Raw genomic sequence first — 12425 nt, forward strand, 5'->3', positions numbered from 1 at the left:
AATATATATTTAGTTATTTCGGATATGATTCCATAATTTTAATCTCTGTTAAAGAATAAAATCATTCCACTGTTTTTGTTTAGTATTAATATATATTTTTATTTTTTGAAATTTATTTATGAATTAATGTTATGAAATGTAGATTTAATTTAATTTATTCATAATCTAATTTAATGATTATAATATAACATTTAAACCTGATTATGTCACTGAACTAATAGATCTGGTAATATTGTAAAATTCACTAAATTAATGTCACATCTTATATCTTAATTTGGACTGGGTTATACGTTTGTATGTTACTGACAACTTATCGCACTAAGCTTGAGCTCCCATTTACTGGCAACTTATTGCACTGAACATCAGCTTTCATTTACTGGTGACTTATCGCACTGAGCTTCAATTCTCATTTACTAGAGATTTATCAAACTGAGCTTCGACTCTCATTTACTGGCGACTTACCGCATTGAGTTTCGACTCCTATTTGAAGACATAAGGATGATTTCGGATCCTGAGTGACTCCTACTGATTTGGAGTGTGGCATGGTATGGCTCGCTGAACTTACTAGCTCATATAGACATGACATTCATTCTGAATTCTTCAAAGTATTACTAAATGTTATGTCATTCTCTGATATGATATGCTATTGAATACTTTACTAGAATATTTATTTTATTTAATTGCACAGATAAATCATATTGAACTCTTTAGCTTACTCTTTTGTTATGTACCCTTTCAAACGACTCAGGACTTAGTTAGGACCGAACTCAGTATACAAAGGATCTAAGTCTCACCTTTTTCGACATACTTTACGTGAACTTTATACTAATCCCTTTCTATCGGTTTATCAAAGATGTAACATGGGCTGTTATTATGTTTTCGGGGATTTACATTCGATACTTTTGTTAAATTGTACATGTATCTCTTATATGAATATTTAAATTTAATAAAAAAAATAGATGTCCAAACTATATCTAGGTGTCTAAAGTATTTTTTCACTCAAAGTATTCATCGCGTTGAATCAAAGCATACATCCCTTTGCTTGGTACACCATTCGTACCGAAGCATTAGCCCCAAGCAAGGGAAAATAAGGCCATTTTCCATCAATTAAGCGTTCAGCCGGTGATAATTTGGACGGAGAGGAAGGGACAACATGATGGGAAAATTAGAGATTTGAGTATCATGAATTTTAGGATTTAACGGATTGGGGCGACGACAAAGACAATGGTATGTCAGGGGGTGGAAGGTGACAGGCGGGTGACCATTTGAAAGTGGCAACAGTCAGAGATGGATGGTCGATGGATTTATAATTAGGGATTTTAAGTATTCGATTTTTTTTAGATTTTAAAAAAATATTAGGACATTTTGAAAATAATATTATTTTTAAAAAGACGTGTTAGATAACAAATTTTTTAGTAACTGTGACAGACCAGGCTCTTAAAAGAATAACAGAAAAAACGTTAGACACATACTTAAGCGAAACATACTTTAAGCACCTAGAGTGAACAAAGGGTATAGTTGGACACTTACTTTTTTCATTAAGCCTAATATTTATGATAAACAAACTGAGATTTTACATGAATAACTCGACGTCTTTATAAAAGTAGAATAATTATTTAATAAAAGACCTTAAACCTTGGATTGGTTAGTTAATCATGTTTTACCAAACTAACTATATAATCTTTAATACTTCAGTAATAAATTAACTATATCTTTTAACTACCAAACTCAACGTGTTCTACAAGTAAAAACCCTAATTCTTGTTACTAGGTTTTTAATAAACTTAGGATGTTTCGAAAACTTCGTAATCCTCAAGATTTGATCATAACGCCTAAGCTGAGTCTAAAGGTTACCTATATTGACTCAAAACTTTACATGTATGATGAGTAAAATTATAAAGTAGAAAAAAGATGAATTGTAGATACTTGAATACGTAGTAAAAAGATAATTGCATATACCAGGTTATGTCTTTATGTATTCTTGTTCTTACACTGTTATTCAGATTTAAGAGTAGTTTTATAGTTCATAGCAAGTAGAATAAAAGCCCTATCAAACTATACTCCACTGACCATTAAGCCCTAGGAATGTGTATTCTACTTTTGGTTTCTGCTCCTTAAAATTTTCTTAGTTCACACAACCTACACTTTCAAGTTGCAGTTGAAGAACGCTGTTAACATACCTTTTCCAGCAGCACTCATTTTTATACGAAACTTAATCAGATATCGCTTCAACTTCTCCATCCACACAACGATATTCATTACCCCTGAAAATGTTGAAACATTCCGAACATTGAGCTACTGTTTCTACTAATCGGAACATATTATTGTGAGGAAAGAGAGAAAAATTACCTATAGCAAGCCTTAGATGAATGTATTCTATATTTCCTACCAATCTGGTGTATAGGGCCACTACTTTCAAATCTGAAAACACGAGAAAGATAAAAGTAATTGTATTTCTTAAATTGTGAATTAAAAAAAATATACACAACCACATAATCAAACCCTTCCAAGATTAACGATGTTAGCCGTTCTTGAACAGAAATCTCTCTCACCATACACATAAATGTACAAATACAAAACAGACATGTCTGTCAGATAACTCTCCCCGGCTTGACAAGATTAACACCGACTGAAAAATGGAATAAATGTTTACCAGAGCGTGGATTCAACTTTGGAGAGAGACCAAATGAGGCATATTTGCCATAGGTTTGCAACCTAAGCCATTTTGAAGCACCGAGCTTGCTTATTGCAGATCTCAGTAATTCACTGAAAAAGGAAAGACCAAAATGAGATTAGGAGTTATTAAACTCCCAATATGCTACTGAATTTAACTTACTCAGTCCGCAATATTATGAGCAAGTCGGAAGGCAGAGATTCCATAAATGAAGATATGTCCTCAATCGTTAGACCCTTCAGATCTTGTTTCAGCTTCTTTTGCTCTTCAACTAACATTCCCTTCTCGAGCACAGATTTACTGCCAATCAAATTACATAAGAGGCAATTAGATCGGGATCATAACCGTTAAAACATCATAAAGGGTCAATAAACCATCAATCTCTCTTCAGTCAACACCTCTCCAACACAAAAAAATGGAAAGATGCACCAACATCTCAGGGGGATAGCAACATACACAGAGATTTATGCTTCTAGCTGTCATAAATGAGAACTACTAAGTGAATACCGAAAAGAATTATCGTGGCATGTTGAAGTCTCAGAATTGAGAAGAGAAAATCACGCATAATTATGTACACTGATAAAAACTAGTGCTGATAGGGATTACTTAGACATGCCATTAAAGATATAGTTTATCTAGATTTGCCTTAAACTAACAATCAAACCAAAAAGTGATTCGTAGTTTTCACCTTAACAAGCAGCAATAATTAATAAAACAAAAGTTATATCTTCAATAGTTACATTAGAAATCCCTCCCGCTTCTCTCTAGAGCCCCAAGCCTAGGTGTTTTTTGAAAATATTTTACCCACCGTCATCCAGCCGTTGTCCACCACCACCGACCGCCGTCCGCTGCCGCAGTCAGCTGTCCGCCGCTACACACCGACCTCCGTTTGACCCCGTTTTTTTCCTGGGAATAACATCAGCTCACGGTGATTTCAAATCTGGACTTAGATTTGCCATAAATTCTTTCAATCGACGCAGATCTACTCGCAGTTCACTGCCGATTATCGCCGCCTCCCACCGTCCTACTCTCCAGTGAACTGTTTCGGCAAGAAAAGTCACCCGTCCAAATTTTCTCTTCTTCTCTTCCGCTGTCACAGTCTACAAACGCTGTGCCACCTGCCACCTACGGTAACCGTTGACCGACAAAACTACAAGGTTTTTGTGGGGCAGAGCTTGAGGTTTTGTTTGTTGAAGCACTTGTCTAGAACTTACAGAAGCTCTTGGGGCTGCAAAACACGTCCTCCAGTCTAGGTTTTGATTCTCAGGAGCCTACCACGAAGCCAAAACAGAGAGAGGTTTTCAAAGAAGAAAGGAGAATTGTTTGTTAAGGATGGCAGGGGAAGAACAGAACCGAATATTTGTCGGAGGATTATCATGGGAAGTCACCGAGCGACAGCTTGAGCATGTGTTTAGTCAGTTCGGAAAAATTACTGAATCTCAGATCATGGTGCAGAGAGATACAGGGCAATCTCGTGGATTTGGATTTATCTACATTTTCAGATCGTCGGTCCATGGATGAAGCTATCAAGGTGATGCATAGGCGATAATTGGGAGAACGTACAATCTCGGTGAATAAGGCTCAACCCAAGATGAGTAAAGATCTTTATCATGGCTATAGAGGAAGTTACTCATCAAGTATGCAGGTGGAGACAGTCCTGTTGCACATGATGAATGCTTCAATTGTGGGCGCTTCGGGCACTGGGCACGTTATTGTCCTCCAGCTGGTGGTGGCCGAGGTGGGAGTGGCGCCATGTTCTCTTCACGTTCAAGATTCAAAGGAACTGCCGTTGATGACCGTGGTGATCGCTTCAGAGATCGTGATCGGTACATACATGACCGTTATGATGGCAGACAACGCTTTGGTTATAGGGACCGTTTAGACAGAAGGAATGACAGATATGGGAGATGTGATCGTTTCATCAGCGATAGGTTTATAAGGAAATCCCGAATGGAATTTCCGTCGGGGAATAAGGAGACTTCTTTGGGCAACAAAAAGGCGGTTAATAAATCTAGGCCTGAAGGTATGCCTCCTTCTCAACGAGGGAATTATGGGAATGGAAATCTATCTTTAACAGAGGCATCAACAGCTCAACTACCCGAGGATGTTGTCCACGCTGGAACCAAAAAGGGATGTTCTGGTAACAAGTCTGGTGAAGAAGCAATAATTGGGAGAATTGATTTTAATAATTGGTAGAAGAAAGATCATACAAATGTTAGGAATAGGTACGAAAGTGGATGCTTCACGTTATTCATTGAAAACTTACCAAAGAAGATCCATTGGAAGAGACTTGGATCGTTATTATGTGATCACGGTCATGTAATTGATGCCTTCATTCCTAACAAAAGAAATTCCATAGGAGCTCGTTTTGGGTTCATTCGCTTCGCGACAATTGAAGAAGGAAGACGATTTCAAATATGAATGGTTCTCATATTTACGGCAACAAAATTAGGATCTCTTTAGCCAAATATAATCCTCGACAGTCTTATTGAAGAAAGTCCTTGACAGTTGTTCAACGTAAGTCTGGATTGAAAGTTGCTTCGAGGAATAATCACTGTGAAGTTCAGGGTGTTGTGGACGAAGATAAACTTCACGTGTTGAGTAACTGTTTGGTGGGTTGGTGCAAGAGATTTATCAAAATCAGTGATCTTGCTAGCCAAATTCAAGCCAAATGACTCGTTGGTTTCACGTTAATGAGAGCTGTTGGAAATGTACTTCTAATGGTTTTTGAAGACTCTGCTTCGTTGAGAGTTGTGAATAATGAAAAATTAGAGACTCTTGCACAATGGTTTTCCAGAGTTAAAGTTTGGTCAGAGAGTCTGGTGGTGGAGTGTGGTTAGTTTGCGAAGGGATTCCTTTTCACGCTTGGAATTAGGATACTTTCAAAAACATTGCAGCTAAGTGGGGCAAACTATTAGCAATCGACGACAGTTGCGAGTTTCCATCTTCTTTTTTTTTTATAAGATTTGAAGTCCTCATTAAAACCTCCCTTCTTGATTAATGGAGCTTGTATATAAGCTCCTTAATCAGCGGAAGGAGGAAAAGAGTACCTTAGAACTTCATTAAACAAAATAAGAATTACAACTGAGCAAAAACTAAGCCAAATAACCCTTACAATAACCAACAAACCCCCACCAGTTACTGGAACCAGAAAACCAAACGAAAATTGCAAACAACATTAAAAGTCATCCTATACCCGCCTTAGCTAAACCATCAACGTCTATATTTGCTATCCTTGCAACCCATCTAACAACCCCCTCAAAAATTCTAAGATTATCCACTATATCTCTAACAATAAAAGCGTACACAACTGGGCATGTATCAACATTGTTAATCCAGTCTACTGCTACCCTGCTATCATTCTCAATAATCAGCCGATCTTTAACCATCCCTTGAAAAGAGGCAAAGAAAGAAAAACCCCTTTAAATAGCTTTAAGTTCCATCAATGTCGGAGGTCCCAAACCAACAGACTCCTGAAAAGATCCTAAAACTGCACCTGAATGATCCCTTAACACACCTCCAAGACCACTTTTCTTCCGATCACTGCTAGTGGCAACATCCACATTCAATTCGATGAAGCCCATAGGAGGTGACCAAGGGATTATAGATGACTTCAGGATATTGTAGGACAAGTAAGAATCCCCTATTGAAGGATCGGAAATTAAAAAATCCTTATGAATAGAATTATCCTTATGCTTAGCTAAGAACCAAGAAGCAAAACTTAATCTTGCTAAGAAGAATAATTATGTCTGGTCAAGCTTCCCCCCTTCAAAAATAATATTATTTCTTGCTTTCCAAATGGTCCAAATAACAGCCCCAGGAAAGAATGTTCATATAGCAGAATTTTTCTTCAATCCATCCCAAGCTAGGAGAATATTTTTTGCACCTGCATGAAAAACAGAACTAAACCTCCAAAATTTCATAAATTTGTTCCATAAGGACCACGCTGCCGAACAAGTAAAAAATAAATGCGTGGAAGACTCCTCAACCAATTTACAAAGAGGACATAAACCATCATCAATGCCTTGAACTCCTCTTTTAACCAATTCGGTTTTAACAACCAGCTTTTGGAGCACAATTTGCCACACTAAAGTTTCTACTCTTGGGGGTACCAATCCCCTCAAACAATATTTTTCCAGAACTGAACCTCTTCTGAACCTGTTGCACACCTCTTAACACAAGAACTGACTATATAAACACCATCCCCACTGCCTTTCCAAATCAAACCATCACTGTAATCTTTAGACAGAGAAACAGTTGAAATGATGCTCATCATATTACACCATTGTTCAAGCTCCCAATCATTTAAATTTCTTACTTTAACATCCCAAATCCAGGCCGATGGTTGAAAATCACCGAACTCACATAGGTTGCCAGTTTTATTAGTAGAAATCAAAAACAATCTGGAAAAAAGAACCTGGAACGGATAATCCACAGCCCAACTATCTTGCCAAAATCGAATATGCTTACCATCACCAACATGAAAACTACACAAACTTCGAAACTTAGAACCAAAGGAGTCTTCTTTGAAATGGTTATTAACCACTGTTCTCCACAACCAAGAAGTTTGAGGTGAAATCCTTCTATCAAACAACAACCTTGATGAATCAATGTTGTATTTGCTACATATAAATTTCCTCCAAACAGAATTTCTCTCATTTGCAAACCTCCAAGACCATTTCCCTAGCAGTGCTCTATTCATACTATTAAGATTTTGAACTCCCAAACCTCCCTCATTCTTTGATTTACACACTTCGACCCAACTAACCCAGTGTATCTTTTTTATACCCCCCCTCCCCATAAAAAATTAGACATAATTGAATTGAGAGTCTTGAGGATTGAAGTTGGAATTTTAAACATTAACAAAAAGCACGTAAGCAGTGAGCACATAACCGAGTTGATCAAAATCAATCTCCCTGCTAAAGAAAGAGTAGTTGCCTTCCAACCTGCTAGTTTAGTGTGAAAATTCTGAACCACCAATTCCCAAATAACTGAAGAATTCTTATTAGCACCTAGTGGAAGGCCTAGATAGTTAGAGGGAAAAAATCCAACTGCACAACCAATGGAATCTGCCCAAATTTGAACCTCCTCTTGAGAAATGTTAATTCCGAACAGACTGCTTTTCTTGAGGTTTAGTTGAAGCCCTAACATAACCTCAAATACTCTAAGAACCCTCTTCACGTTCATAATCTGCATCTTCGAAGCTCCACAAAAAATAATTAGATCAACCGCAAACTGCAAGTGTGTTAAATTAAAAGATCCTTCCTCCTTGCCAATTACCATTCCAGAAAATAATCCCTCAGAAACAGCCCTTAGGATTAATAAATTCAGCAGCTCCCTTACTAGATTAAATAATAAAGGTGAGAGTGAACAACCCTGTCGAAGACCCTTAGCCATTGGAAACTCCTCCGATGGAACCCTGTTGACTAACACCGAAACAGAAGCTATAGTAATACATCTCCTGATCCAAGTAGAACCGAAACCCATCTTTTCCATCACCTTGAACAGAATAGGCCAATCAACAGTATCATAAGCCTTCTTGAAATCAACTTTAAATACACAGCCCTTTAGCCCTTTCTTCCTCCAATAATCAATTCCCTCGTTAGCAATGAGAGAACAATCCAAAATTTGTCGACCGGGTATAAAAACAAATTGAGTCGGGCTGATGATATCTCTTATACAACTTCTAAGCCTCCTGGAAAGACACTTGGATAAAATCTTGTATACTCATCCCACTAAGCTTATCGATCTATAATCATCAAGACTCCTAATGTTAGAACCCTTAGGAATTAGGGTGATAAATGTATGGTTAATACCATGTTCCCAATCTTTCCCCAAAGAGAATTTATGAAAAAAATCCAGAATGTTTCCCTAAAGAACAGACCAAAACTTTTTGAAAAATCCCAAGTTCAATCTGTCAGGCCCCGGAGCTTTATTAATATCGTATGACTTTAAAGTCTCCCAAACTTCCTCCTCAGAAAACTCCTTCTCTAAAAGAATACTTTGGTCCAAGGAAATTCTAGGAAAAATCAACCCTATATCTTCAATATCCAAAGTAGACCGATCATTGAATATTTTAAAAAAATGATCTTTAACAGTGGCCTTGATAACAATTGGATCATGAGTAATATTCCCATCAACTTTTAAAGCATTCAACGCATTTTGTTCTCTCCTAATTGAAGCAAAAGTGTGAAAGAATCTTGTGTTTCGATCCCCATCATTAACCCACTTCTTTCTTGAATTTTGATGTCAAATCTGCTCCTCAATTCTATGAAGTCTTCATAATTCTGATCGACAAACACTCAACTCATCTACTATCCCTTGATTCGAGCTGTTTTGCAACTGCTGAGCATCCTCCTCTAGCTTTTAAATTTTCTTTTCTAAATCTGAAATAGAAGCTCCCGGAAACTGGTTCTTCTTCCCTGCCCATTTTTTGATGGCTAATTTAGAATTCTTCAAAATACTCAAGATTCCAGCTTTTCTCCTATTCTTCTTGCAATCTGTTATTGAATGACCGACCATTTCCTCAAAACCTTCTTCCTTCATCAAATAATTGAATAGTCTAAAAGGCTTTTTGCCCCAATTAATTCCTCCATTTTGTAATAGAATAGCATTGTGATCTGAAACAGATTTAGGAATTAGTGACTGTATAATATCAGGAAAATTAGCCAAGAATTGGCCATCCACCAAGAACCTGTCCAATCTAACAAATGTGGGAACATCTTGGTTATTACACCAAGTGAACCTACCCCCATTCAAAGGCAGATTAATTAAACCTGAAGACTGAATAAACTGACTGAAAATCCTCATTGAGTATCTGTTCTTAGCTCTACCCACCTTCTCATCTTCACACAAGTAGACATTAAAATCCCCTCCCACACAAACAGACAGATTCTGGCCAGAAATGAACAAACTAAGTTCTTCAAAAAAGCTTTCTTTCTCATCCTCCACTGAAGGCCCATAAACATTTATGAGAACACTTCTGAACTGATTAAATCTGAATTTTCCTACAACATCAATGAATCTTCTATTGATGCAGTGATTTTCCATCTCAAACACATTGTCATCCCAGCAACATAATAACCCCCTGAAGAACCAAAAGCTGGTGATTCAATAACACCTTGAAAAATATTCAACCCTTTCCTTCTTAGAAAAGACCTTTGTATCTTCTTGGTTTTAGTTTCTTGTAGCCAAAGAAAAGAAGGATATGTGTTATAGACTAATCTCTGAACCGCTCTCTGTTTCTTTTTTTTTCCCAAACCCCTTACATTCCATGAAATTATGGCTAATTTTTCCTTCATGAATGATAATTGAAAAATCTGAATTCCCCATTATGGCTCCTCAATTGGCCAAATTCAAGCCTCTCTAAATTGATGATTTTTTCCAGAAAGGCTTCCTTCCCCTGCTTAAAAGAAACCCCCAAAACCTGACTAACTTGCCAAGTAGCAACTGCTTCCTCCAAAAGGTCCGAAAAAACCGAAGATGATGCTGTTGAAATATTAACTTGTTCTAAAGCTTCCCTTAACAGCAATCTTTTTACTCTTCTATTTGTAAGGCCAGAATTAGAATTAGAACAATGTCTTTCTGCAACACAACCTTCAGGCTCTCCATCCAAAGTTCTAGCACCAGCTTTTTTAACTGAATTTGGATCCTCACTGCCTTGTAAATTAGACTTTGTTGTTATAGTAAACTGTTGAACAGATGTGCAGAACTAATCTTTAACCTTCTTTGGATCTAAATCATCCTCTCTAGCAGAAATTCCATTCTGTTCATTCCCATGCCAATAATTCCTCCCCTAGATCTTCTATAAACTCTTCTATAGCTGGCCATTCTCCTCCTCTCTAAAGGCTCACTTTTTATAGATAGTGAGCTTCTATGCAAAATCAACGATTGACCTCTTGAATGACTCTTTGATAATTCTGAATTAGGAACTATCAACATTAAATTAGATTTTTTAGCCTTAATTTCTTCACTGCCAGACGAGTCTGGATTATAGCTGGACCCCTTATATTGCTTTTTAACACTGCCAACCTCTACTATTCTCCTATTCTGAACCATTTTACCAAACTTATTAATTGTATAAGCTGGCCCAGAAGGAATTATATTAGAAACCTCCAACCCAGACAACTCATTATCTTCCGGCTAGGCCTGTGGCCCATCAGCCGGATTATTTGAAATTCTAATTCCCAGACCTGCAAAATCTCCTACTTTGATACTCCCAACGTTCTGTGAATCTGACAATCCTCTTTTAATACCCTTCCCATGTTTAGTAAATCTTGGAAAGTGAATTTCCCCATCAGTTTCTACTGAACCGAAAGAAACTCCCTCATCAATCCACAAGTCAACCCTCTGTCTGAATTTCTCTATTGATTTGACTGTACTTTCCTCATTTTCTGACATCTCCCTATCTTCACCTTCCCCAGACATCAACTCACCAAAATGTTCCTCAACTACTCCGACCACCGGAGAAATTTTGAAAAAGGTTTTGAAGATTTATAGACTGATCCAATTTTGATACCTTGTACGATCTACCATACGATCCAAGAGTAATGAATTTTGGAACATCGAAAGGGCTAGCTACTATCATAAGAATTCTCGCAGACGTAAGATCATCCCTGTTCTTAGTGGAATCATGGATTTCTACCATCTTTCCCCATCTCCCTGCTACTCGTTCCAAGAAGGATTCATTCCAGCATAAAAGAGGAACCCCAAATAACTCAACCTGGCAAAAAGCCATTGGAACTCCATCTTCATTCAGTAAAGGTGTCAATCTATCAAACCAGAAGCCTATTTCATCTTTCTTCTTTGTCCATGCCTCCATCATCTCTTCATGAGATTTGAAAATGATTGCACAGGAATTCCGGACATAACCCCAGCTAGCAATCTCTACTTTGTATCCTTCATTAATAAAAGTCTTCTGAACTAACTCTAAATCAAAGGAAAGCTTAATAATCCCCGTTAATGATCTTTTGACCCAACTCGAACTCTCAGAAGGAATATGCATTTCCAGAACATTCTTCCTAACTTTCTCCCTGTGAATCCCTTCAGAGTATAACTCCCTATACCCCAAAGCATTGTTCCTCGTACTTTTAGACAGTAAAGTATCTTTATACGTTCTGTCATCCCTTAAACTCCTGCTGGAAAAATCTAACTCTTTCGACTTTGAAGTTCCTGTTGTAGTCAAATCTAGAGTCGGCTTTACTGGACTATTCTTTTTCGCTTTCCTTGGACAAACATCATTGTATTTTGCAACTCCAACTGTAATCCTTCTCCCATCTATCAGTGAACCATTTAACATATCAATTGTCCTTTTCAAACCAGTTTCACTCTCAAACTGAACAAATGCAAAAGTGGAAAATTTATATTTTGGATTTCTAGTTTCTTTTGGGATGAAAACTCTCTCCACAGTTCCCTGAGACGAAAAAATTTCCCTTAGCACACGTCGTGATACTCTCCTGCTGAGATTGTCAACAAAAGCCTTCTAGACCTCACCGAAATCTACCTTCCCTTTCAACTTTTCTCTCTCTACTTTTCGCTCTCTCTCATCTCTCTTGTTTGTAGACTTTGCTTTTTCACTAGTTTTTCTAGTTCTCCATCGTCTTTTGATCGGGCTAAAATTCAATTATTCATAAAGTCTCAAGTGAGAATTGATGAGTCGTTGGAGTTGAAGGTCGGTCCTAATTCCTTCAGAATCAGGGTGCATGAAATTGATCCTTCCTTCAAACCAAATTCTTAGATCCCTGAAGTTCGTG

At 37.4% G+C, this 12425-nt stretch overlaps 1 protein-coding gene across 7 annotated transcripts in view; it reads right to left on the reverse strand.

Moving 5' to 3' along the window:
* Nucleotides 1-1976: 1976 nt before the first annotated feature.
* The window catches only part of LOC120190767 (aarF domain-containing protein kinase 1), a 34163-nt gene continuing 23714 nt past the window's right edge, over nt 1977-12425 (reverse strand). Inside the window, exons 13-17 of one of the 7 annotated variants that reach the window (XM_039193817.1) lie at nt 2836-2973; nt 2653-2765; nt 2349-2420; nt 2127-2263; nt 1977-2092 (exon numbers count right to left, since the gene is read on the reverse strand). In XM_039193817.1, coding sequence (XP_039049748.1) covers nt 2139-2263; nt 2349-2420; nt 2653-2765; nt 2836-2973 — 448 coding nt within the window. In that variant the 3' untranslated portion in view covers nt 1977-2092; nt 2127-2138. The other 6 variants (XM_039193818.1, XM_039193815.1, XM_039193821.1 and 3 more) reach the window with 6 other exon arrangements.

This window comes from Hibiscus syriacus, unplaced genomic scaffold (genome assembly GCF_006381635.1).
Source record: "Hibiscus syriacus cultivar Baekdansim isolate YM2019G1 unplaced genomic scaffold, ASM638163v2 tig00116962_pilon, whole genome shotgun sequence".
NCBI classification, from domain to species: Eukaryota; Viridiplantae; Streptophyta; class Magnoliopsida; order Malvales; family Malvaceae; genus Hibiscus; species Hibiscus syriacus.